Here is a 27,963-nt window from a genome sequence, read left to right on the forward strand (position 1 = left end):
CCAACTAATCGATAATGAGATTCGGTGACTACCATTTTCATAATCAATTATTAGCAATTTGATCAATTAGCTCTAGATGTAAGAGCAATACAATAAAGATTTCACTTTTCAGTGTGGTGCTTTGGGCTTGTGTTACTAATGAAAAACAATACCACCTGTAAGTCATGTTATAACAGACAAAAATGACTCAACCATGCACCGATTTCCAAAGCTGAAGAAAGTATCCATACAGCCATACACACAATGCTCAACACAACTTAATCTTAAACTTAGTCTCCTATGTCACAAAGCTATATTTTCTAACACTTCTGAATAGGGCTGCTAAGAATCCTGTGATGTACCTTGAGCGGTGCCAGTCTGCATCCTCCTCATCCTCTTTGCTTTCTTTCTGTGGTGGTTTTCGTGGTCGGTTTTTCATCTGCTGGTCGATGGACTTCTGGACAGGCACTGGGATGCGTGGAAACAGTGTAGAAAACCATTCAAGCTTTGTGAGGAAGGAACGCAACATCTCACCGATAGTCATCACACACCCACCGCCAGCCTTCACGTCCAGCTCCTGATCACACAAACACACAGGGTATTGACAACAGCAGATTCAGCTGACCAACATTTTTATATTATATTATATTATATATATATATATATATAAAAATGTACATATATATTATGTACATATATATGTACATAATATAAAATGTACATATACATATATATACACACACACAGGGTTTTTTACTACTGAATGTACGCAGCGCTCATCAGTTTAGCATTTTCGCTGCTTAAACAAAAAAGATCCCAAATTATTGATTCTTTTTTAAGCTCAAGTGTGATTTTGAGTAGTGAAAACTAAAATTGCGTAGCCCATCTGATTTTTTAAATGTAAAGATTTGGTTAGGGGGAAAAAAAAGGATGATGCACATCAGTGTTATAAAAGTCCAGTCAAGGAAACCCACAGTGCTTTGCAGTGTACTGTTTATCAGTCTAAAACTCATAATTAAACCCCTAAAGAGGCCATAATCTACTAAAATGTTTAATGAAGCATTAAAGAGAATGGAAAGCACTAAAGGCACTAACTCCAGAATTTTAAACTTAACAAAATTCCTGTCTGTGATGACCAAAAACTGAAACTTCACCTCTGTTTTCATTAAGCTCAATATTCATATGTTGCATTTACCAGATGTGTGAGTGCAGGATAGTGCTGATGTTACATGAAAAGATGGACCAATACAAAACAGCTAATTATCTCAGCCCAGAGTACTCACACTGTAGCCCCACATGCAGGATGAATGGACATTAGTTGACTGCCTTATAAAAACAAGCACAAACAAAACTCTAACAGGGCAGCTATTAATAATTTTATGCCGACAATTACACATTACTTTAAATTACAGTCTTCAGAGAGGAGACCAGCAACAAGCCCGGTTGTGAGGTAAGAATTTCTGTCCGCTAACTAGGATTTCAAAAAATATAAATATCACAGAAAATGCCACAGATGTTCTAAATATCAATGGTCTGTGCAAATTCTCTTACTTAACATACTCTCTTATTCAGTCACACATCTGAATTGCTAAAGCTCCAGTCCGTTGGTAGGAGAGCTACAGTACAGGTACACTATGCCTGTTATTTTAGAGAGTGAACAGGAAAGGGTTCTGTTTGCACTCACGCATGCAAACCTGCAGTGCTGGGATATACTATTCCCATTCACCTTCTGCATAAGGCCATCTGAGAAAGAGAAGAGTGCAGTTAGCTAGACTTACACACAAACCTCCAGACATACCTCTATATTCACACAACTAGGACTTCAATCAACTTAGAAGATTGAAAAAAAAAACCATATAGTCTCCATTCTAAAGAATATGCAGGAACACTTCATGCTAGGCTGTTGATTTTGAATAGTACATCAGCTATAACTTGCTGGAAAGAGTATGTAACTTTATATTTGTTGAAAATGTGTAAACATTTTCCCAATCCATTCATGAACAAGCTAATGTTTAAAAACACAATAGCCAATATAATGTTCAACACAAATTTATTTGTAATTTCTTTTTAAATTTAATTAAAAACACATTATACCAGGACTGGGCAAAGCATAAATTTATTAGCTAGGTCATTGGGCAAGTAAAAAGTACAATATGCTTCCTCAGTCTCATGTTTTGGTTGTCCAGAATACATAATTCACTGCGTTAAATAATTTAGAGTCCTTGAATGCCCAAGGATGGGACAACTCTACATAGCCATAATCTTTACTCTTTTCAATCATTGACCGACCAGCTTGCAGCAGACCTTTGACAGGGTTAACATTAGGCATGCGTTGATACCATTTTTTCTGACTGTACATGTTTTTGTTACAGATACCGAAATGAGTAAGCACATAAGTGTCACATCAAGACCCATCAATCTTGCTTTGTTTCATACAAGCTCCTAGCAGAAGAAATTGCAAAAGCAGTTTTCTCTGGTTTGGCAACACCAGCATTACATCAACAGTTGATTAGAACACCTCCGTATTCCTCTTGATCTTTCATTATTTACCATATTTTGTCCATAGTCATCTGCCAGCTATAATTACAAATCTGTTCACCTAAAACATGACACGAGTCAGTGGAACAGTGAATAACTGGAATATTTGTGTTTATTTTGTTACCCCATGTTGGTGTAAAATGAGTATCATAGTGCACAATCACTTTGTTTTTGAATCTAAATAACAAATCATGCTATCTTTTTAAAGTATGATTCTTAATAAACTGCACAGGATAAAGAAAGTGTGGTTTTGTGATTCAGTTGATTTCTATGGAGTTTACGCTTTGCTTTTTAATGTTTTCCTTTTCGTTTAGTGTGTAACGCATCTGTTTGTGAATGTATAAGATCTGCAAAGTTACAAAGCTCAGTCCCCCACAAACGGACTTATTCTATCTAACAGAGAACACTGCTCCATACCTGCCTAAAATGCCTTGATCGAAGTCCAGATATTACTTCCGCAAATGTCTATAACACTATTTGAAATATTAGCATAATCCTGCCCAAAAGCAGGCGCGAAGAAAGAAGGCGAGGTGAATTGTGCTGGCATTATGACGTAAAAAGATGCTGTGCGTTTCGATGCGAAAGCAAAACCCCTTTGTTTTGGCCTTCCGAAAAAGGACTATATTAGGAATCAGTGGTTAACATTTATTTATGACACTGTTCCTGAGCAGTACAACCTAAAAGTTTGCTTGTGCACTGCACATTTGACAGATTCCTGGACCTGGGAGAGTACAATGCAGGCTATACACATAGGCTACTCCTGAAAAATGGGGGTAATTCCCACTATGCTCAGACAATCTTGCGCTTCTGTATCAGAACCTGTAAGAATGTTTGATTACTTTATGAAGTATCTGCTATTGACCATTCAAATATGGAGTTTTGTGTTGTAAAGTTAGTGTTGAAGTAGTTTTGATATTCAGCTGTGGGAATTTTTACCCAAAACTTGCAGAGTAATGCATATTGTTTGTCGTTCTTATTATCTTCACAAGTGATCAAGAGCAGAAAGTTCAGGACAAAGTTGTTACAGTGAAGAAGACAAATTAAACCGTTGTAACATCGTATCTGAAAAGAGAGTTACAAATAAAAACTTACCACTGTGAAACCTTCTGCTCAATTCATCCATGCAAAGTTGGTTCTGATTGATCTGCTTGATCATCCGCATTTTCTGAATCTGACTTGGGCTCGAAATGATATGGTAAAACCAACAACAGTATTAACTGTGTTGCTTAGAAGCTTAGAATTGCTTTAGAAGCCATGTAAGCTGAAGCTTGCGATTATGGAAAGGGGCGTTACATTTCCGACACACACTTGAGGTTTTTGGCCAGTCACAACACAATGGGTCAGCTGGCCAATCAGAGCGCGCTGGGTTTTTCGGAAGGAGGGGCTTTGGAGAAACCAGAACTCTGAGCGTTTCAGGCAGTCTGGGAATACAGTCAGGCTTGGAGAGTAACGGAACACATGTAACAGCGTTACGTAATCAGGATACAAAAAACTGGTAACTGTAAACCGTTACAGTTAGGTCAAAAAACAAAGTAATCAGATTACAGGTACATTTTGTAAAACAAAAAATGGTAATACTATCAGGATTACACATCTTTTCATTTAAAACCAAAGAAATTAATCTTTTGACATAACACAAAATAGAGCTGTTCGATTATAGTTCTGGTACTATTGTCTGTCATGGCTCACATGAGTAACCGCCTGGTGCATGTGCAAATAAATTTTGTGCAGTTACTTTGGTAGAAATTAACAAATTGCTCTCTGAAATGTTTTTTAGGGTGACCATACGTCTACTTTTTTGGACCTTAAAAAAGATTTCGGCTGGGATTTCAATATTTGAGAAAATGACGTGCAGTAACTATACACCAAATTCCTGCCTCTTAACCATTAGCCTACGTTTGCACGAAGGTGAAGCGCCGTTATGTACAGAATCAAACAGTTACTTGACAATAGCAGCAAATGAAGCTGTCCTGAGTTGAGAATGCCCATACAAGGTAATTTTTAATTTCATGTTATCACATGGCCATTCAAATGTGTAAATGATGGCAGAAGGGACAGAAGGTACTCTCGTGGCATCTGATATTTTATTTTATTCCATGGACACTCAAAAGAATGTAGGAAAAAATGTAAAATGCAGGCAAAGTGAAAGCAATTTTTAAATATGTATTCCCCCCCCATGTGATGCGAATAGTGTCTTTTCAGTGTATTAAAGTCTGCATTCATAGTACTAACTTTGAAGTATTAAAGTATTAACTTTGAAGTAATCCAAAATAAATCAGATTGCATTACTTTTATTGTGATACAGTGAGGGAAAAAGTATTTGATCCCCTGCTGATTTTGTACGTTTGCCCACTGACAAAGAAATGATCAGTCTATAATTTTAATGGTAGATTTATTTGAACAGTGAGAGACAGAACAACAAGAAAATCCAGAAAAACGCATGTCAAAAATGTTATAAATTGATTTGCATTTTAATGAGGGAAATAAGTATTTGACCCCCTCTCAATCAGAAAGATTTCTGGCTCCCAGGTGTCTTTTATACAGGTAACAAGCTGAGATTAGGAGTACACTCTTAAAGGGAGTGCTCCTAATCTCAGCTTGTTACCTGTATAAAAGACACCTGTCCACAGAAGCAATCAATCAATCAGATTCCAAACTCTCCACCATGGCCAAGACCAAAGAGCTCTCCAAGGGTGTCAGGAACAAGATTGTAGACCTACACAAGTCTGGAATGGGCTACAAGACCATTGCCAAGCAGCTTGGTGAGAAGGTGACAACAGTTGGTGCGATTATTCGCAAATGGAAGAAACACAAAAGAACTGTCAATCTCCCTCGGCCTGGGACTCCATGCAAGAGCTCACCTCGTGGAGTTGCAATGATCATGAGAACAGTGAGGAATCAGCCCAGAACTACACGGGAGGATCTTGTTAGCGATCTCAAGGCAGCTGGGACCATAGTCACCAAGAAAACAATTGGTAACACACTATGCCGTGAAGGACTGAAATCTTGCAGCGCCCGCAAGGTCCCCCTGCTCAAGAAAGCACATATACATGCCCGTCTGAAGTTTGCCAATGAACATCTGAATGATTCAGAGGACAACTGGGTGAAAGTGTTGTGGTCAGATGAGACCAAATTGGAGCTCTTTGGCATCAACTCAACTCGCCGTGTTTGGAGGAGGAGGAATGCTGCCTATGACCCCAAGAACACCATCCCCACCGTCAAACATGGAGGTGGAAACATTATGCTTTGGGGTGTTTTTCTGCTAAGGGGACAGGACAACTTCACCGCATCAAAGGGACGATGGACGGGGCCATGTACCGTCAAATCTTGGGTGAGAACCTCCTTCCCTCAGCCAGGGCATTGAAAATGGGTCGTGGATGGGTATTCCAGCATGACAATGACCCAAAACACACGGCCAAGGCAACAAAGGAGTGGCTCAAGAAGAAGCACATTAAGGTCCTGGAGTGGCCTAGCCAGTCTCCAGACCTTAATCCCATAGAAAATCTGTGGAGGGAGCTGAAGGTTCGAGTTGCCAAACGTCAGCCTCGAAACCTTAATGACTTGGAGAAGATCTGCAAAGAGGAGTGGGACAAAATCCCTCCTGAGATGTGTGCAAACCTGGTGGCCAACTACAAGAAACGTCTGACCTCTGTGATTGCCAACAAGGGTTTTGCCACCAAGTACTAAGTCATGTTTTGCAGAGGGGTCAAATACATATTTCCCCTCATTAAAATGCAAATCAATTTATAACATTTTTGACATGCGTTTTTCTGGATTTTCTTGTTATTCTGTCTCTCACTGTTCAAATAAATCTACCATTAAAATTATAGAATGATCATTTCTTTGTCAGTGGGCAAACGTACAAAATCAGCAGGGGATCAAATACTTTTTTCCCCTCACTGTAATTGGATTATGTTACTGATCAAAAAAAATTTATGAAGTAATTTGTAACTGTAACGGAATACATCTTTGAAGTAACCCTCCCAACCCTGAATAGAGGTACTGCAATAATGTATGGTATGTAAAAAATGTGTTTTTTGAACATTAAAAGGAACCCCAACTATGGAGACTTGTAGGCCTTAAGACGCAACAAATGCCTAAATTCCAAAACACATGAAATATGCTCCTTAATTTAATACATATTTTAACCTGCGGAGGCCCCCATTACTGACCTACACAATGCACTGAGTCGATGACGCAAAATGGTTGCACTTGAGCACTCAAAAGAATTATCTACTATCCCCCGCAACAGGAAAAGAATGACACACTGTGCTGCTTTTGGCTGTAATATTCTAGTTCTTGTGTTCTATGATACAGAGGATATCTGTAAATATAATCAAACCCCTAAGCATCATGTCACTGTAGGGTCACTGGAGAATCAAGACTGTTGCAACCATTTGAAGTCACTACCCAGAACGTATTGCAACGGAAACAGCAATGGCAGAAAACAAGTACAAGGATTTTTATTATTTAAAAAAAATTGACATCTAAAGTATTTTTGTATAGCGGATGTCAGCGTTGATCTAATAAGCCACAGAAGTCTTCATAGTCAGGGTTCCCTTTAAAGCATGTTAACCTATTCTATTACACCCACTGCACACGCTCACCCTGCAAGACTCCATTACTAAAGAAAAGGCACGTGGAAGCTTGTTTAAAGTTTGCAACAACTCATTTGGACAAGCCTATGAAATACTGGGAGAGTGTAGTCTGGTCAGACGAGAGCAAAACGTAACTTTTTGGCCGTCATACTACACGCCGTGTTTGAAGAAAAAAAAAATGGAACTGGACATCACCCTTAAAACACTAAACCAACAGTTTAGTTTGGCAGTGGAAGCATCATGGTGTGGGGCTGTTTTTCATCGCATGGTACCGGCAGACTTCAGTTTTTGAAGGAACGATGAATGGAGCCCTTTACCTGAAGATTCTTGAGAAGAATCTGCTGCCATCCACCAGAATGATGAAAATGAGACGTGGGTCAATATGTTTAAAAGAATGAGCCAAAAATCACACCTGAATACTGCGGCTGATTAATTTCTTCATACAGGAAGCATCTTGAAGCTGTCATTACAAACAAAGGCTTAACCACTAAGTATTAAACAAATTTCAGGTAGCGTGTTCAATACTTTTTTCCTTGCGCCATTCCACTTTATTACACATAACCTCATTTACAGACTTTAATGTTTGGATTTCATTATATGTGTGGATTTTATGTGATTGGAAATATTTACTGAAAAAAAAAAATTACGCGTTCAATACTTATTTCCCCGACTGTATACGTGTTATTTGTGTGTGTATATATGTATGTATATACACACACACACAAAATCTCTTGTAAAAATTTGTTCTTTGGACATTGTAGTCCTCCCACTCATAAATATGCTAAACTTAAGTTGCAGTCACACTACACTTAATTTCACTGACTTCCATTCACACGCATGCAAATGCTAGAGACCAGAAATGCAAACTTCATGCAAAGAAGTTTTCACTGTGTTCCAAAGTTCAAGGTTGGTGAACCTGTGAATTCACATCACGTGAAAATTTCTGACCAATAGAAGATCAACATGTCACAGCGTGAAAAAATTGTCGTCTAGTCTAGTGTGACTGCCGCTTTACTGTTTTAGGAATTTTGCTGCATCTTAAAAAAAATGTATATCATAGTACTCAGAGTCCAAAACTCAATAATCAAAAACATTGACATTTGTAAACAAAACATGCACTTTATTTACTCAAACTGCTATAACTCATGATTGGCAGCAAAAAAGATGATTGATTAGCTATAGAATTAACCAATTTTTGGCCTAAATATGTGACTGCAAGTGGCCGACATACAGTACATCTTTTACCTGGCCAATATGACAATCTGATCAATGCAAAATGGCAAATGAGCTGTGCTAAAGTGAAAATGAATAAATGATCAGTCTCAGATCAAGCCAATGCTATTTGCAATGCTTAATATCTCTAACCTGATAAGACACTTTTCATGTTTGGAACCTTTACTAGGAGAACCAAATCAACCTTACTCCAGACAAACATTAGGCAAAATGAAGGCAAAGGTGAAAAGTCAGCAATATGCATCACAACTTCCATCTTAAGGTTAGTTCCTTTTTAGGCAAATCACAAATTTCGTTCAATAGATAATCAGCAACTAAGCAATCTGGGTACAGACATGTAGTTATGCACTGCGTTAGGAATTACAAACTGATGTTGGTGAAACTTTTTTTTTTCGGCTAAAAAAAGTTTAGGTTTCAATGAAAACAAGAGCTGAAAGATTGGCATCACAAACACTATCTTTACTGCTGTGGCTCTGTAATGGGTGGTGTAGAGGGCCAGTGACTACACCATGAAACAACCCATGCTTCTATATATTCAGTGTAAAAGAAAGTTGAAAGTATTACCCGTGGAGACATACCTCCTCATCATCTAGGAAGGGCTCAAACCACTCAATCAGGTCTGCAGGGGGTTGTGTGTATCTGTAAAACATGAAACAAAAAAAGGTCTGTATTATACCACAACATAATGTCATTATACACACATATCACACACACACACTGACCAGTCTGAGAAGTGACTTGGCCAACTGAACATATCTTAAATGGCACTTCTACATGTTAATCATACAAAGATCCCTCTAAATGCTAAAATAAACAATGCACTTCTTGGAACTTTATTTATAGAATCATTAAGCAATAATCTAAAGTTTCATTTGTTTCATTGTGCTCTGAACTACAGCATTGCATTATTCTACCATAGGACCTTAGCAAAATTGTAAAAATTAAAAGATGTAAAAAGGAGTGAACTCTTACCGTATATACATGAAGCCAAGTGCTCGAATGTACGGGGAGTCCGTGTGTGTAATGAGACCCATCACCTGTTTTCGGGTCAGTTTTAGTGTGAACAGTTTGTACAGTAGACAGAAAGCTGTTGATACGATACCACCTGTGCCTACACCTCGCACCTGCAACAAAAAACAAAATTCGCAAGACACACAAAAACCCTGTTTTAATGATCACAAAATAAGAACTAATAAAAACAAATCATATACACCCTTGTGCTGGAAAACTATCAAAGACAACACATTAACACTACTGGAAGTACAGTGCACAGAATTATTGGCACCCTTCATGAAAAATTAACAACTTTTCCCCAAACACAGTTTTTGAAGTACAAAAATACAGGGTTCCAAATAATGGTCACTCTTACAATTAATATTTTGTGTTATCTTCCCTGGGGAAATTAACACCACCAAGTCTCTTCCTAAAGACTTTAGTCTATGTCTAAAGTCCGGTTTATACTTCTGCATTAATGAATATTTGTGTCAAAGCACAGAGAGGGTGATCATGGATAAAAGTGGCACACACGGACACGCTAGATTGCAGTCCTCAAACAAGCTAACTATGCATTGCGCTTATCTGTGCTGCTACACACTGGGTGAATCCCTGACTTTCCTGCAGCTACCCGTACCAAATTCAAGGCCTTGATGCTCATGTACAAGACCTTGTCCGGAACTAGAAATGTAAACGATATGAAAATGTCATATCACGATAATCGTGACCAAAACTATCACGGTTATCAGTATTATCATGGTATTGTTAAAATGTGCTGAAAATGTACAAAAAGTACTGATACGTATTGATATCATTTAAACAGATTTTATATTTGACTATAAAGTAGGGCAGTACGATTATGGCCAAAAAGATCACAATTATTCTGATCAATATTGAGATCGTGATTATTCATTGATTTTAGGGACAACATATATTTATTGCATTTTCACATTTAAATAAACAGAACACTGCTTTCACCTGCACGTTGTGCTACATTCCAGCTAATGTACAAATCTTTGAATCAAATTAGACTAGTCCTTATAGTGAATCATCTCAAAGAAACAAAATATTACTAAAATTGTAAAAATAAAAATGCCATCAACCACAACTGTTATGAAGTTTGAAGCCTAAATACAATTGGCAGAAATAAAATTTAACCATATGCTATAAACGAACGGTCGCTCAACCTCAACGTCACAATCACCAAGCTTCCGACAACTTTTCCAAACTTGATTTAAAAACACTTTCCATAATACAGATTTACTCCTGTTATACAGTTTTTTTCCTGTTCGGCGTGATGACGTTTAATGTCCCCGACAACGTCTACAGTCCCATTTAGCAACATATTAGCGTCATGATTAACTGTTCAAAAGTTAATAGCATAAACATGCAAATTTGAGCTGTTGGTGGAGCTAAAGGGGTTTGAGATAGAGATCCCAAATTTGCTCTGATTAATGATGAGACTGTCCTCTTGTGTGTACCAAATTTTATAACTTTCCCAGATGCTGTTCTATGGGCTGCCATAGACTAAAAAGCAGCAGCAGCAGAAGAAGAAATATAGCTGCAAGAAGCAATTCTGGGGCCAAGCAATGCAGAGGCAAAGTGATGATATAAGCAAGCATGATTTTAGCTTGGTCATGATTTTATGACAAACCATTCATAAATTTTGCTTATAACTATTTTCATATCTCATGTATACTAGGTGGTGCTGTTCCAAAACTGAATAGGTGCCCTCATGTTAGGATGCTCATGACATGTACTAAGTTTGGTCCGAATGTGCAAAAGCATTACAGAGATAGCATCTCATCCATTTTGGCATGATCGATTTCAAATTCATTTGTGTGTCATTCAAGAATGGTCTGACCAACCAACTTGAGTTCAATAACTTTATCTGCATGGTCTGAAGATGATCTGTGTCAATTTTGGTGAAAATGAGATGAATGGTCTAGGAGGAATTAGAAAAAGTCGAGTTTTGAGTAAATTCAAAATGACAGTTTGGCCAACCATGGCCTAATTGGTATCATTGCTCTTGGCCTGAACCAAGGCATAACAATTGTCTCATGACAATGGGCAAAAATAACCAAAAGTATTCAACAACTATGGAAATTGCATTATAATTTCTGACCTCAAGGAGGTGCTGTTCAAACACAATTCAGGTACCTTCAAGCCATAAAGCCAATGACAAGTTTGGTCTGAATATGCTAATGCAGTGCGGAGATATAACCATCAGTTTTGGCATGATCTCCACCGAATTCATCTGCACATTATTTGAGAACGGTTTGGTTTATCAAAAAGCATTTGATAACTTTTTGCCGGCATGGTCTGAAGATTGCTGCTTACGAATTTTGTCAAAATTGGACAAATAATCTGGGACGAGTTCGAAGAAGTAGGTTTTTCAGATAATTCAAAATGGCAGACAGAAACTTAAGCCTACCATGGCAAAATTGGTATCATTGTTCTCTGCATGACCCAGGGAATCTGTCAAGACCAATCTCATGACAATGCACAAAAGTAGTCAAAAGCTATTAGCATTTAACGTAAGCAAGTTATAATTGTTGACCACAAGGTAGCACTGTCTTGAAACCGAGTACTGATGGGGAATGGTCCTGATGACCCCTAACCAACATTTGTAACAATGCATGTGCCAAGTGATTCATACAATACAGAGTATAAGACTAATTTCAAAGTGGCCGACCATTTTGAAACTGTAATATCAAACGACTTATGCCCCACTGAATCTGTAGAGACCAGTTTGATGATTTTAGGACAATCCATTCATAAGTTATAAGCAAAATGTGTTTTTTTTTTTCCCATTTCATGACCACTAGGAGGTACTGTTCTGAAATTGTACAGGTACCCTCAAATAATGATGGCTATGACATACCAAGTTTGGTATGAATACATTAAAACACTTCAGAGATATAGACTGCAGGGCTCTATGGTAACAATTTCTTTTAGGTGCACTTGTGCTCCTAATTACAAAATTTAGGAGCACAGTCGAAAATTTAGGAGCACGGTTGAAGTTTAGTTTTGGTATTTTTTTTTTTAATTATTTTTTTTTAAGAGATGGTAACGTTTATTTGCCACAATATAACACACAAGTAGGCATGAGAAAACTTGAGCTTGTGAATTATGACAGAATTTAGGAACATGGTGTGAGCCATGACAAATTAATTTACCTTCTGATAAACTAAATTTATTATTTTCAGTTTTTTCAATTAATATTTCATTAATTTTACAGGCTGTATGCAAAAAAACAACCGTTAACCTGTTCCACCTTGTAAACAAATACAATAAACCTCAATGTTCAGTCTTTGAAGTCTGCTCCTCTTAAATATATTTAAGGCTACACTATTAGACATTTTCCACTGTCATGGTTCTGGGCTGGTGCCAGTTCTCGAACCGCTCTGTAAACATTGTGTATATATCTGATTAATCTCATATAGGATGTGATTGGGTGAGTTCATTTACCCACCACATGCAAAGTGCTTTAGTTTAATGGTGTTCATTAGGAACGCACCGATCTAAAAAAATAATAGCAATGAGAAATACTGTTGGTTAATTGGTACATAAACAAGCATAAAATATTTATTTTTAAATATCTTAAACAATAAAGAGTCCTAATTAAAAGTAGACTAACACAAGCATGATCCATATTAGGAAAAAAGGCTAATAGCCTTCTAAGGAGATAGTCTACTAAGCTTAGTTTCAAATTTATATTATGTGCAACCCATACTAATTAAACACCATTTAATCTCTCATTTTATTTATGTTTTATGAAGTTAATATAATTTACATTATTATAGTAAATTATTTATTTATAACTAAACACATTTCCTTTCTTTACATTTTATTAGTTTTTTGTTTGTTTGTTTATCAGTTGCTCCTTTTAGATAGGTTCCCTCCAGTACAGTGTTGCCATGTCTGCTGATAATATTGAGTCATTTTGGGGGATTAAATCAAAACATGGAAACTGGAGTTGACTTTACTAGTGATATCTGGCAACCGTGAGTTTAAATGAAGTGAATGCGCAGTCTATTAGCGTGCTGAAGAGAGTGAAGGAGAGCGGCATGTGTACTGTATGTGTATAGCCTGAACAGTTGCTACTCTTGATTACGATTGGTGAGGAATTATTTAATGAAGAAATTTAAGTTAAAACCCACCTTGTAGTGTTATTAATTTACCGCTGTCTCTACACGAGCAAGTAGCAGGTGCAGGTCATTCTGTGTGATCAATAAAAGACGGCGGTTTGTGAGATCGGAGAGTTGAGAGAAGCATATGATGTACAGTGTCACTCTTATCATAATGGCAGTATTTACACACTTGTTCGGTTGACTGAGATGATGAAAAGCAGTGTGAAAGTAACTGTTGTGTGGTGTAGATGCATTTTGGAGTTTTAGTTTTTATTCCGATTGTATTATACAACTACGAACAGGTCACTCGCACCGATGCGAATAAATATTTATTCACAGTCACAAAAAGAACTTTTCAGTCGCAAATGTGAGTGAAATGGTCACACTGTAGAGCCCTGGGGGTACATTTATTCATTGTTACTTCTGTTCCTGAAAGAACAGATCGGAGAGTACAGTCCAAAGTTGTGTCCCAGATGACTTACTATACACTTGACACAAACGGTCGCACTGTAGAGCCCTGGCCTCACGTCCATTTTGGCATGCACGCCAATGGATTCATTTGCATGTTGTTTGATAACTGTTTTCTCCACCAAAAAGCTTTTGATAACTTTTTGCCAACATAGTTTAAAGACTATCTCTTTCGAATTTTGTGAAAGTCAGATGAATGATCTAGGAGGAGTTTGGAAAAAGTAGGTTTTCTGAAAATTCAAAATGGCAGAAAACCTAGTGAGGCAGAAAACCATGGGGTTCAAAATTTAACAATTGAAAAGTTAACAACATAAACGTGAGTGCAACTTTGAGCTGTTGGTGGCATTAGAGGGTTGGTGCTTGGTCCCTAATAATAGCCTTACAAAGCAGAACAATGTGTTGGCTTTGTCAAGCTAACAATTATCCTTCTTCCAGACATGAATGGGGGCTCAAATCGACCGGCTTATTGAGGAAAGGTGTGCTACGAGTTAAGCGCGATCCAACTTGCTCAAACCGCGGACAAAAAACCCCCCATTAAATAAATAAATTGAATGTTTTCCACCCATAGAGAACGAATGGGGAATAAGTGTTCTATTTTATCTTCAGTGAACAGAGGTGAGACTAATCAGAGTTTACAGGAAAATACATGGAAACACTTGTGTCTTATTGGCTGACAGGTCTAAATTCTGCCACACACTAGCTCACAGTCAGTAAGTGTAAGGAGGAAAATGTTTATGGGTGACAATACATCCGATTTTTCCCCAGAAATGTCCTCTTTTTCGGACCTTTAAAAAGCGCCCGGCCGGGATTTCTAGATTTGCAAAACTGTCCAGCATTCTGCTTTAGTTTCATTATGATGTGCTACTATTCTCAGCAAAATGTGTAAATGGTAGAAGGTACACTCATGGCATCTAATATTTTATTCAAGGGACATTGAAAAGAATGTAGAAAGACATGTGAACCGTGGAAAGAGTATTGTATTTATATATAATTTGTGTGATACTGATGGTGTAACTATAGCATAAAGAATTCACATTATTGTATTTCAAGTGTACTCATTGTAATATTTCAGGAGATCAGGTTTTCAGAACAAGGGCAGTTTTCACGTTTTTTGTTGATACATGTTCAAATTAATAGATAAAATGTAAATATTTGGTTACGTTTTTGCATTTTCTCGTCAACTAAAAAATATTTGATGCCATTTTAGTCGGAGTAAAATTTACTAAAATGAATAAATATGACAATGAAATACTGACTAAATTTAAAGGATATTTTTGTTGGGGAAAAAAAAACAAAAAAAACCTAAATGGTATTATGGTTGTATCTGTGGAATAAAATGGTCTTAAAACGACAATATCATTCATCTCAATTATTTCTGGGACAATATATAACGTCCAACAAAAGTAGCTATAGTGACTGGCCTAATGCTTAGCCAAAAACCCTCTATGCCACACTGACCCTCTATGTCATGATGCAAACATGTTTCAATGCAGAAGTATAAACCAGCCCTAAATCGAAGATGTTCACAACTCAGAACATCAGGCAGACATTAAGGAATAAAGAGGAAACTAGAGCTGCAACAACTAATCAACAAAAATGTATAATCGATTACGAAATGGTTGTCAATGAATCTCATTATCGATTAGTTGGTCTGCGAACAGCATGGGATACATTTACTCATTGCGTTACCTGTTTCGAGAACACGCTTCGGAGAGTACAGAGCAAATTTGTGTCTCAAATGACATTATGCACTTACACCAAGTAATATATACTCTTACCACCTAGTGAAGACTGTAACCTGAAAATTTTACAAAGTGGAGCATGTGTAGCACAGAAGCACAACAGTGATGCACGAGCGCAAACCTGTGTTTATAAATGCTCTACCCTGTGCTTAAAAAGTTTAAAGTTTATTGTCGTTATATGCTATATTTGCACGCTTGCTGTGTAAATTCTGTTCATTATAATGGGAGCAATCTATTAATAACAAGGCCGCGTTGTAGACGTGGTGATGTTTTCTCCTATGATTTCCTCCTTGCCTTCAACACGCTGCAGGTTTCCAGTGCTAGAGGATGCAAAGCAGCCCCAGAGCATCACCAAGCCACCACCATGCTTGACTAAGGACAGAATGTTTTTTTCTCCATTCTTTCTCCCGACGTACCACTGATATATCGTGCCGAAAAGTTCCAGTTTTGTTTCATCGCACCACAGAACAGTATCCTAAAATTTCTGTGGCTTATTTATATGATTTTGAGCTGACTTTTCTTGTGCTTTTGGGTCAGTAGTGGTCTATGTCTGAGTTCTGGCATGGAAACCTTCTGCATTTAGTACAAGCCTTACTGTGCTCACTGAAACCTCAGTGCCTGCTGCCACCAAGTCGTGCTGCAGGTCTTTTGCAGTCACTCGAGGGTTCTTCCACAATCTGCCCTCTCAGAAATCTGGCTGCAGCTGTTGAAAGCGTCCTTTTTCTGCCTCTAGCCAGTTCAGACATTTCATGTGTGCCAGCTCAAGCACACCTGGTGCAACTAATGAAGCCCTTGATTAGTTGCATCAGGTGTGCTTCAGCTGGAACACATGAAATATCTGAACTGGCAACACCTGTTTTGCATATTTGTGCTGTTATGAGAGATTCTGTTCAGGGGGTTAAATAATTTTGTAACTGGAGAAATCATTATAAGTTGCATTTTCAGTTGAATTTGGGGAAACCACTTGAAGCATTTGTTGTGTTGAACTATTTCAATTGCTTTTGTTTGACTTGTTCATTGCAAGCAGCTGAAAGTGTAAATTTTGACAAACCTGATTTGCAATGGGAGTTGAATAATTTTGATTGCATGTGTGTGTGTAATAAATAAATACACACACACACACACATATATATATAAAAAATTAAACACAACCCCAGGGCCATATATATTTGGACACTGACATGTTTTAGATGTTTACCAAAACAAAGTTACAGTTAAATAATGAATTTGGGCTTAAAGTGCAGTCTCATCTTTAATTTAAATGTATTCACATCCACACTGGAGGAAGAGTTTAGGAATTACAGTTCTTTAATATATAGCCCACTCTTTTTCAAGGGACCAAAAGTAATTGGACATTAGACTCAAACGCTGGTTCACGGACAGGTGTGAGCTACTCCTTAGATTTTTCTTCATCAATTAAGCAGGTAAAATGTCTGGAGTTGATTCCAGGTATGGCAGTCACATTTGGAAGCTGTTGCTGTGAACCCACAGCATGTGGTCAAACGAGCTCTCAATTTCTCATTTCTGGAAAAGCATTCTTTGAACAGATGAAACCAAGATCAACATGTACTAGAATGATGGGAAGAAAAGTATGGAGAAGGCTTGGAACGGCTCATGATCCGAAGCATACCACATCATCTGTAATACACAGTGGAGAAAGTGTGATTGCATGGGCATGCATGGCTTCCAATGGCATTGGGTCACTAGTGTTTATTGTTGATGTGACAGAAGCAGCCAGATGAACTCTGAAGTGTATAGGAATATATTGTCTGCTCAGATTCCGCCAAATCTTGCTTTAATACTTCAAAAAGTATTGAACACGCTAACTAAAATTTATTTGATACTTAGTGGAGACGCCTTTGTTTGTAATCACAAAATCAGGTATAATTATTTCCTAACTACTTACAGATTTCAGCTGGTTCCTTGCCTTGCAGAACTACATTTTCTTAGCGTGTTCAATACTTTTTACCCGAGTCATTCCACTTTATTAAACAACTTTATTTATGGCCTTATTTGTTTTAATTTCTTTATATGTGTGGATTTCTTGAGTTAATACTGATGTCTGGTGAAAATTTCAAGTGAATAACCTCATTGGAAATTTATTTACTGAAAAAAAGGATGACGAGTTCAATACTTATTTCCCCCAATGTATGCGTGTATATATGAACAAACAGTTGTCTCAATGTAACGTTTTAGTCTGACATTTATATTTGTAACAGTCAGTTTGTGGATTTTATTTTAAATAAACGATATCCAACTAATCTACGAAGTTATCAGCCGATTAATCGATTATGGAAATAATTAGTTGCAGCCCTAGAGGGAACCTGTTCATATGATAAGAAGATTGAAGATTAACACCTTGCTGTGCTCTTATAACAAGTGGTAAAAAGAGATCCAGAAGCACATACTTCTACTTACCCCTCCGCACATTCCAGTCTGCCCTGCTGTTTTTCTGCTGCCTTTCTCCCAGGGCTCCACATGGGTAACCTTGAAGGGGGGAAAAACACCACCACAAATCTGTTAAACAGACTCCAAAAGTATATTACTGATTAAAATACAAAATAATAATTTTAAAAAAAAAGTTTTTTCCAACCCACTCCCACGGAAACTTTGAATAGTCACGTGCTCCGGCAGTTATTTTTGTTCCCCTTTATCCACGATATTTTCTAAGGAACCTGGCTGGGTCTATTTCCAAAAAAAAATAAACACTGGTAATTTAAGCCACAGTTGAGCCGGATATGGATAAAGCAAAGATTGAAAATGTATTAATGAACGCCATATTTATTCAGGCAGCGCGAGCTCCCAACGCGCTTTCGTGTGAATGAACGCTGCTGTTCTTTGTCCCGTAGAAAGCACAAAAACTCCGCAAGTTTCATCTCAAACGATGAAAAAGCCGCAGTAAAATCGAGAATTTTGGCCGCAGCAATCACAAAAACACTTCCGCGAAATCCTGTACAGACTTTTTGTTTGGTCCCGCAAGTTCCATATACTAATTCACACCTCTACACTCCACTGAAATTTTTCAGCTTAAACACAAATCATCTGAAAATTGAACTCGTTCCCCAAGTTTCGGGACTAGCTATTACCGAGACCGATTTTAAACTAAAACGACAATGGTTACCTTGGTAATGATTGTTAAAATGGGTAATCTGTTTGTCGATCAAAACTATGGTGAGATGAGCAAACACGTACACTGCTGGGCAATCGTTTAAAAAAAAAAGTTCAAATGCGTCATCAGTTTGTATCGATCAGTTAATTCGCCTAATTTAAACAGATCTGCCAATAACCGAAAGGCAGCACAAAAAAACATTCAGATTCTATCTAGGGCTAAACCTCGGTCGCTAACCACTACACATTGATGGGTAAAAACGTGGTCAGTAACTACTGGTTTGAGTTACGGATAACATTTCTTTACTTAAAAAAATTAAAATACGCCTCGTGTTTTCGAAGCCAAAACACTCAAGACGACGAACATATTTCCATTTCAAAATGAACAAACGATATCTAAGGGTATTCGCCAAAATATCTGCTAATATATGTTAACTACCACCATCGTGTTAGTTGCAGCTTATTCTTGTCACAACTGCTTACAAATAACATTATACGATCCTGATAAAGAACTAACTAAATTGAGCGTGCTCCTTACCAGTAACAGTTCGGTTTTGGTGCACTTCATCATAACTGAACCACTACCAGAAGAAAACCCGTCAGCACTTTGAGCCCTGGAAAGCTAACTATAGAAGTTGCAGTACTGTGGGCCCGCTAGCTGAATAGCGTTAGTTGACGTTACCTTGAAGTAGATCTCGTCCACAACCTCATGATAGGTCTTCAGCTCATATAACTGAACCTTGAAATATGGAGACGATAACACATTTGTGAGAATCATAGGGTTTAAGTTCATTGTCTTCTCATTTCCCCACAGAGGTAAAACGTTGCCGTGTTTCCCTGAAGAAGGTTTGCTCACGGCCTGCTGCTGCGGATTCCCCGCCATAACGCCTGGATGCGGGAGAAATTATGGGCTATCTGCTTAGCTAGCTGCTTTACACAACCAGTTTTAGTACTAACTATAGTATCATTAAAACTAGCCTTGCTTCACATCAGATTAAAAACGAATATTATACGTTATTAAACTCAACTTGTTTAAGTATTAAAACGGTATTTGTCCGTTTTCGGTAAGTCCAGGTTAAGCGCAAAAAACAAGATGGCTAACGTTACCGGAGACAAGGCGGAAACGGAAACGACGCTTAGAAATGCTCTTTAAAACAGCTTTCCCCACATCGTTTTGATTTTTCCGTTTTAGTTTATGGTGTTTGTTGCAACTTAGGTTTTCATTCGTTGTAATTAGCTTTGAGTAATATAACCTAAATGTTACTGAATTTAACACATTCGTGTTTCTTTTGATGCGAGAAAGAAAACCCCTATACAAAAGATTACTTATCTACATTGAAGGTCATTATGATTAGTAGAGAAATGTTTGTAATAATATGTATTACTAATATGTATTACTATAGCCTACGTACAGTACTGGAATAAAGTTGGTTTGACGTTGGACGTTCCATATTCGCGGATATGCGGAAATTAAGGGACCGTCTCTAAAGTTACATACGACATTGTTAAACACGTTTCTAACTTCAATAGAATTTGAAGGGAATGACTTACAGTCACAAAACCAACTGTAAAGTGTTCATCTGTAAAGTGTTCATACTCAAAAAGACTTGAGGCTGTAATTGGTGCCAAAGGTGCTTCAACAAAGTATTGAGCAAAGGCTGTGAATACTTAAGTACATGTGCATTTTTTGTTTTTTATTTTTAATAAATTTGCAAAGATTTCAAACAAACTTCTTTCACGTTGTCATTATGAGGTATTGTTTGTAGAATTTTGAGGAACATAATGAGTTTAATCCATTTTGGAATAAGGCTGTAACATAACAAATTGTGGAAAAAGTGAAGCGCTGTGAATACTTTCCGGATGCACTGTGTGTGTGTGTGTGTGTGTGTGTGTGTGTATATATATATAATTTTTTCATTAATAGGACATCTATTTTTTGAAGAAAACCATTCAATCCAGCACAGGTCATATTGACCCCTTTTATGCATTCGTGAAGGTTTTTTTGGTTCATGCATTGTAGAGTTAAATATCTAAAATGTAAAAGGTGTGCATCATACCTGACACCTAGTCGAACACTTTACAGTTGGTTGTGTGACTGTACATCATTCCCTTCAAATGCTATTGAGCTTTAAATTATGGTATATTTTGTGCATGGACCCATTCAGTAGTGACATGGCAATATTTACATGTGATTTAATAATTTATTTTAATAAATATCAGAAATCTTAAAGGTGTGCTTCATATCTGACACCTAGCTGAACCCTTTACAGTTGGCTTCATGACTGTACATCATTCCCTTCAAATGCTATTGAGCTTTAAATTATGGCTATTTTGTGTATGACCCCATTCGGTAGTGAAATTCTTATCTAATTTACATGTGATTTAATAGCTTATTTTAATAAATATCAAAAATCTAAAATGTGTGTGTCATACCTGACATTTAGATGAACCCTTTACAGTTGGGATCATGACTGTACATCATTCCCTTCAAATGCTATTGAGTTTTAAATAATGGCATATTTTGTGTATGGGCCCATTCTGCAGTGAAATTTATGGCAATATTTATATATAATTTAATAGCTCATTTTGATAAATATCAAAAATCTAAGAGGTGTGCATTATAGCTGACACCTAGATGAACACTTTACAGTTGGTTTTGTGACTATAAGTCTTTCCCTTCAAATGCTATTGAAGTTAGAAACGTGCTTAACAATGTCGTATGTCACTTTAGAGACGGTCCCTGAATTTCCGCATATCCGCGAATACGGAACGTCCAACGTCAAACCAACTTTATTTCAGTACATACAGTGGCTATGTAAGGTTTGTCATTAACCATCTACATGGCCCATCAATGGAAAGAGATCCCAATCGCTGTTTGAATTTCAGTGGTGGGCCATTTTTAGCACAATAGTGACACTACAAATTAGCAGCATATTCAGGTGCTGTGATGGTAGAAGTGCATCAGGTTGAGTTATATTGTTGGCAATATTTTTAAAACCTTGTCACTGGTGGGTTAATAACAATCTTGTTGGGGCCATGTATCCTTTAAATTAACCAAGTCCAAAAGCTCCTTAAGGTCTGTAAGCACACTCTTTTAACTGCAGACTAATTAACATTTTTAGACTTGTGCCAATATTGGTTTTATAAATGCAAATTATAAGGTGATTCCATACATCACTTACAAAACAGATAAACACAAATAATGAATCCAAATTATAGTTCAACCATATATATATTATGATAAGATATAAAATATAAAAATGTAGATATTCAAGGGGCTTAACAAAAATATTGCATTAACTTTAAGAATTACAGCCATTTCTCCAGGCTCAAAAGTAATTGGACAGTTGTCTGATATGCAGTTTCATGGGCAGGTGTGGCCTGTTTCCTCATTATTTCATGAGGACTTAAGGAGATAAAAAGTCTGGAGTTGATTCCAAGCGTTGAATTTGCATTTGGTATCTGTTTATAGTTACTCTCAATAGCAGCCTAATTAACCTTGCCATTATTAAGCCGAAAAACAAAACAAAACAGACATATCAGAGAGATAGCAGAAATGTTAGTAAGACCACTGTCCAAATACTTATGGACCTGACTGTATAGACACACACACTCAAGATATATATATATATATATATATATATATATATATATATATATATATATATATATATATACATATTAGGGATGCACCGAAATTAAAATTCTTGGCCAAAGTCGAAACCGAATATGATGAAAACTTGGCCGAAAGCCGGAGGCCAAATACTGAACACGTCTTTTCGCATTTTTTTCCATTTATTTTGCCTTTTTTTCACCATTGCATAAATTAAATAGTCAAAATGTGCTTTTTACTATTTTGTCTTGCTTTTCAAAGAAAAAAATCAATTACAAAAACAACAATTACACTGAACATTTTTTTTCATTCCAGCAGGCATAGGCTACCAACAAGGCACAATATAACTTTAAATAAATAAAATAGTAAAATAAAAATATTTTTATGTGGTCATCTTTGAGCCCCCCTTGAATAGCCTATGTTAGGCCTATAACTGACTGCTGAAAGAATTTAACACTCTGAAGCCTACAACAAAAATTGCATTAAAAAGTGCATTGACACGAGTGCAAAAAATGGTTCTATTTGGTTATATATGGCTGATTATATTGGGGATATATGCCGCACACTTCCCTGTACACCTCGTGCAGTATTATAGTAGATATAGTATAGTTAGATAAGTTGTTAATGTTATGTTCCTTGATAGATTTAGTTAGTTTAAACTATAGATTAGTTCATTTAGTCCACGCTGGTTTTTCCGCTTCCAGTTCATAGTACTAGTTCATGTTTCTTGTTTTGTGTTTTGACCCTGTTTTCTGTGACCGCGACTCTGATTCCTGCTTTGCCCCATTTGTGCCTGTTTGCCGATCACCCGACCCTGTTTTGTCTTTACCTGCTTCCGTACTCTAGTCCCTTACGTCTTGCGACGTGACATAATAGTCCGGAACAGAAACAAAACAAACCCACATGTCCACAGTAAACTTCCATCAACATCCGAAGAGCACGTAGCTTGCGCACGTAGCTCGTGCATGTGCACGCCCCCTCATCGAGGTCGTGACATTCCCGCGTCTCACTCTGGTTGCTAGGCTATTTGGTCGCGTCATCAAACACGTAATTGTTCGGTCAAATTTATTCGGCCTTTTCACTTATTCGGCCGAACACCGAAAGTGTTTTTTTTTTCTATTTTCGGCCGAATAATTTTGGTTGCCGAACATTCGGTGCATCCCTAATATATATATATATATATATATACAGTTGCAATCAAAATTATTCAACCCCATTGCAAATCAGGTTTACTGTCAATATGCTTAAAAAGTTTAATTAATGTTTATTGACGTTATATGCTATATTTGAGTGCTTGCTGCGTAAATTCTGTCATTTATTATAACGGGAGCAATCTATTATTAAGGAGGCCGCGTCGCTCCTATATATATATATATATATATATATATATATATATATATATACACAATGGGAGCACAAATAATGTCTAATTAAAGTGCTATAATCAATGTCAGTACAGTTGCAAAATTATTCAACCCCCATTGCAAATCAAATCAGGTGTATTGTCAAAATTTACAGACTTTCAGCTGTTTGCAATAAACAAATCAAACACAAGCAATTGAAATAAAATTTCAATTGAACTATTTCAAATGTTTTTGTTTGATTTGTTCATTGCAAACAGCTGAAAGCCTGTAAATTTTGACAGTAAACCTGATTTGCAATGGGGGTTGAATAATTTTGATTGCAACTGTATGTACATATATACACATAGAGTCATGTGCATATCAAGTACACCCCATAGAAATTGTTGGCTTTTGACATATTTGAAACATTGCCTATAAATGAAGTTGATATAATACTTGAACAAAAGTAGCTTTTCAAAATTAGCTTTTTCAATCATTTATTCAACAAAAATATCAATACATGTGATATTCTTCTGTGGAAAAGTAAGTAAACCCTTGGCCTCAGATGCTAGTATTGCCCCCCTTTAGCAGAAATAACTTCTTGTAGACATTTTGCATAATTGTCCTCCAGGCTTGCTGGAAATTTTGACCCCTCTTCCATCTGTGCAACATTCTTTCAGTTGGATGTTTGAGGGTTTTCCTGCATGTACTGCCCGTTTCAACCTCCCCCCCCCCCCAACATTTCAATGGGATTCAAATCCAGGCTTTGATTAGGCCATTTCATAACCCTCCAGTTCTTTTTTTTTTCAGCCATTCCTTGTTGGATTTGCTAGTGTGCTTTCAGTTCAACTTCAACTTTTGGACAGATGGCCTCACATCATCTCCAAGCATTCTTTGATATGATGCAGAATTCATAGTTAACTCAATGAATGCAAGCTGTCCAGTCCCTGAGCCAGGGAAGCAACCCCAAACCATAACATTTCCACCACCGTGCTTCACAGTTAGTATGAGGCGCTTCTTTTGAAAAGCTGTCTTTTTTCTGTGCCAAACATGTCTGCTGTTACTGTGGCCAATTGGCAAACTGCATTGAATGCTGCAAAGAAAGTGTAGTCTTGCAAAGGCTTTTTCCTGGGATGCCTCCCATGAAGGTCAAATTTGTGCAATCTCTTTCTGATTGTAGAAGCATGCACTTTGACACCAACAGTTGCAAGACTTACTAACAGATGCTGTGATTAAATTTTGGGTTGTTGGAGCCTTCTCTTTGCATCAGATGGTCTGCATTTGGGCTGAATTTGCTGTGAATGGCCAGTCCTGGACAAATTGACAGTTGTCTGAAATCTGCACTATTTGTAGATTATTTTCCTTACAGTGGAACGGTGTATTTCAAATAATTTGGAGATTTTTTTTAGCCCTTGCCAGACTCGTAGGCATCCACAACCTTTTTTTTTTTTTTCTTTTTCTTGAAGGCCTTACAGAACTTTAGATCTTGGCATGATGGCACCACCCATCTCAATAGCAAATGGAACACGGGATGTGAGTGGTATAAATAAGACGGTTCCACCTGCACTCCCTAAACAGGTTCTAATCACTGGCACCCAATCTTGAACACCTGATTCTAATTTTATGGATGTGAAGGTGGAGTGATAAATGTAGGGGTGTACTTACTTTTTCCGTGTAACTGAACTGTTTTTATGTTAATTTAAATTGTTAATTTAAATACTATCACCTTTATCAATAGGCCACTGATTCTTAAGATAAGGGACAAAACAGGTTTTAGAAATTAGTTTATATTTTTTAATACTACATTAATTAGAAATTGATATTTGTAGACAAAGGAAAATGCTTTTTTCTAAAAATTTACATTTATTCACTTCATAACTTAATTTGTCATCTCCGTCAGCCACACTGAAAAGCATGCGATTTTAATTTCATCCATCCAACAAGAATGTAAAGTCCTCAATTATCTATTAATGATGTTCACTAAAGGAGTTAAGTGATAAAATACATTCTCTACATTTTTTTCTTTTTTCACACTGTTATGAAAAATCCAATTCCTAAAATCCTTAATTCTCTACCCTCCTTTTTAATATCAAACATATATAATCAATGTTCTTAGGCAAACAAGACATATCATGTAGTTCAGTTAGTGTTTTAATTATTAACACTAAATTGAAACAAAGAATAAAATATTTATTTCAAAATGAACAAAAACCTTCATCTGATGGTGATGACATAACTGACAGAGATGGCAAAGGACCAACTGAGGTTACAACAGATTAAGTACTAAAAATATATTTTATATATATATATTTAATTCAACAATTAAATTTTGTAATTTTATTATAATTGAGTTCCAGAATCCTTCCAGTGCTTTTCTCTTTGTAGCAGTATGTCTCATTCTGGGTCTCTGGTGGCTCACTGGAAAAACAGAAGAAGCTGAAGAAGTTCAGTGTAATAGTAAGCATTATTACGTGACATCTTGTAGTGTCAACAGAAATCTTCTCTATTCAATAGGAATACAAGGGATCTATAGCCTGTTTATCAATCATCTAGCTGAATGGTTACTTTCGAACTTCTCCGATACCTCTGCTCCCTATAGTCCAGTTCAACGATTTGATTAGCTTTTTTGTCCCTTTTCTTCCAACTTTGTCGTTCCGTCTCTAGAATCTCCCTCCTGCTTTCTGGGTCTCTGATTAATTTCTCTCTTCTCTTTCTTTTATACTCCAAACAACATTAGAATAATTCCCCATATTCAAAAATAATATCATTATATAAAGAGTTTTGTGAGCACTTGTCAACTCCGTCAGCTTGCGACGAGACGCACTCTGGGCCCGCCATGGAGCTGAGGTGGGGTACTGTCGTGACGGACCGTCAGCCGGCGCACAAGGTATTAAAATCGCTCCTTCCCCGACTACCGTGCTGGCGCGGAAGAGACAGCCCCGCATCAAGAACAATAACAGCCCGGAAGCACGTAGTGGTAGGGCGGAGCCGCCGACACACCCCCGGCCAGGGATTGGTGGACCGATCGGGAAACATCCACCATCCAGCAAATGAGGGGAGAGGGTAAGAGACCGCTCTTCCACTTGTTCGGGGAGAATAATCTCGTATGACATGTGCGTGTCGTTTTTTCCCAAATGTTCATTGTTGCTGGACGTTTTTGCCATTAACTAATCGACCTTTTCTCTCTGCGTGAGTGTTTGTTTTGTGTTTCAGACGAGTCAGATCCAGACGAGGCCTCCGCTCTCTGACTATACACGCGGCGTTGCTTGACGGCGCAGAAGAGCCCTCGTTCATCCGGGAAGCCCGGCGCGACCCCGAAAGAATCCTGCAACTACAGCCCGCACGCAAACACACGCGCACATGTGTGTCTGTGCTCCACCCATCATGGGCTACTACCCTACACTGGTGGAGGATGCGGGCATGAGCACAGACCCACCCATCTTAAAAAAAAAGGGGGGGGGATTTTCCTTTGTTTTGGTTCCCCCCATCCCACGTGAGGTCAGTGAGAAGCATGGACCCCACGCTACGACGCCTTCTGGAGGTCAGCATCCAGCAACAAACAGTCACACAGCAGCTCGCCCACAGCCTACAAGCCGCGACACAAGAACTAGTGGCCTTGAGAACAGCGACTCTCACCGCCGCTACGCCCCTCCCCGATCCGAGCCACGAGATCCGGCGCCTGCTTCCCCCTCTAACCCCCGAAGAGGACCTTGAGGCCTACTTCGAGACCTTTGAGTGCATCACCCGCCGCGAAGACTGGGACCACGACGAATGGCCATGCATCCTCGGCCCGCTGCTCTCGGGGGAGGCGCGCACAGCCTATTACGCCCTCACCCCGGAGGAAGCAGCTGATTATGGGGAGATGAAAAAGGGAATACTCCGCATGGTGTGGGCGGACTCCCCACCAAGCAGCGGCGGAGTTCCATCGGTGGGCTTATCGGCCGGGGGCCAGACCATACGAGCAGCTGAACACCCTCATCCACACAACCAAGAGGTGGCTTCAGCCGGACATACACACCGCCACCGAGGTGGCAGAAAAGGTGGCCATGGACCGGTTTTTAAGGGCTCTACCACCAACGGAACACCAGGTCGTGGGGGTACATGTGCCAGGGATGCCCCAGGAGCTCCTAGCCACCCTGGAGCGCGCATTGGCCACCCTGGAACTCGGCCGGGAAGAACGGCGAACCCGTAGTCCACCCCAAGTGTTCCTGCCCC

The 27,963-nt window shown here is 38.0% G+C and overlaps 2 protein-coding genes across 3 annotated transcripts in view; one reads left to right on the top strand and one right to left on the bottom strand.

Annotated features, from left to right (window-relative positions):
• Window positions 1-19,893, bottom strand: part of prpf38b (pre-mRNA processing factor 38B) — a 33,313-nt gene extending 13,420 nt beyond the window's left edge. The window contains exons 1-6 of one of the 2 annotated variants that reach the window (XM_053651428.1): window positions 19,475-19,591; window positions 18,282-18,369; window positions 18,103-18,171; window positions 9,321-9,472; window positions 8,927-8,987; window positions 342-556 (exon numbers count right to left, since the gene is read on the bottom strand). In XM_053651428.1, coding sequence (XP_053507403.1) covers window positions 342-556; window positions 8,927-8,987; window positions 9,321-9,472; window positions 18,103-18,114 — 440 coding nt within the window. In that variant the 5' untranslated portion in view covers window positions 18,115-18,171; window positions 18,282-18,369; window positions 19,475-19,591. Of the gene's footprint in view, window positions 1-341; window positions 557-8,926; window positions 8,988-9,320; window positions 9,473-18,102; window positions 18,172-18,281; window positions 18,370-19,474 lie in introns of both variants that reach the window. The other variant, XM_053651427.1, reaches the window with a different exon arrangement.
• Window positions 19,894-21,577: 1,684 nt separating this feature from the next.
• On the top strand, window positions 21,578-27,940 carry LOC128623804 (terminal nucleotidyltransferase 4A-like). The gene is made up of 4 exons (XM_053650910.1): window positions 21,578-21,731; window positions 24,559-26,013; window positions 26,106-26,811; window positions 26,962-27,940. The coding sequence occupies exon 4, from the start codon at window positions 27,260-27,262 to the stop codon at window positions 27,938-27,940; it is 681 nt and encodes a 226-aa protein (XP_053506885.1). The 5' UTR covers window positions 21,578-21,731; window positions 24,559-26,013; window positions 26,106-26,811; window positions 26,962-27,259.
• The last annotated feature ends 23 nt before the right edge of the window (window positions 27,941-27,963 follow it).

This window comes from Ictalurus furcatus, chromosome 20 (genome assembly GCF_023375685.1).
Source record: "Ictalurus furcatus strain D&B chromosome 20, Billie_1.0, whole genome shotgun sequence".
In the NCBI taxonomy this organism is placed as follows: Eukaryota; Metazoa; Chordata; class Actinopteri; order Siluriformes; family Ictaluridae; genus Ictalurus; species Ictalurus furcatus.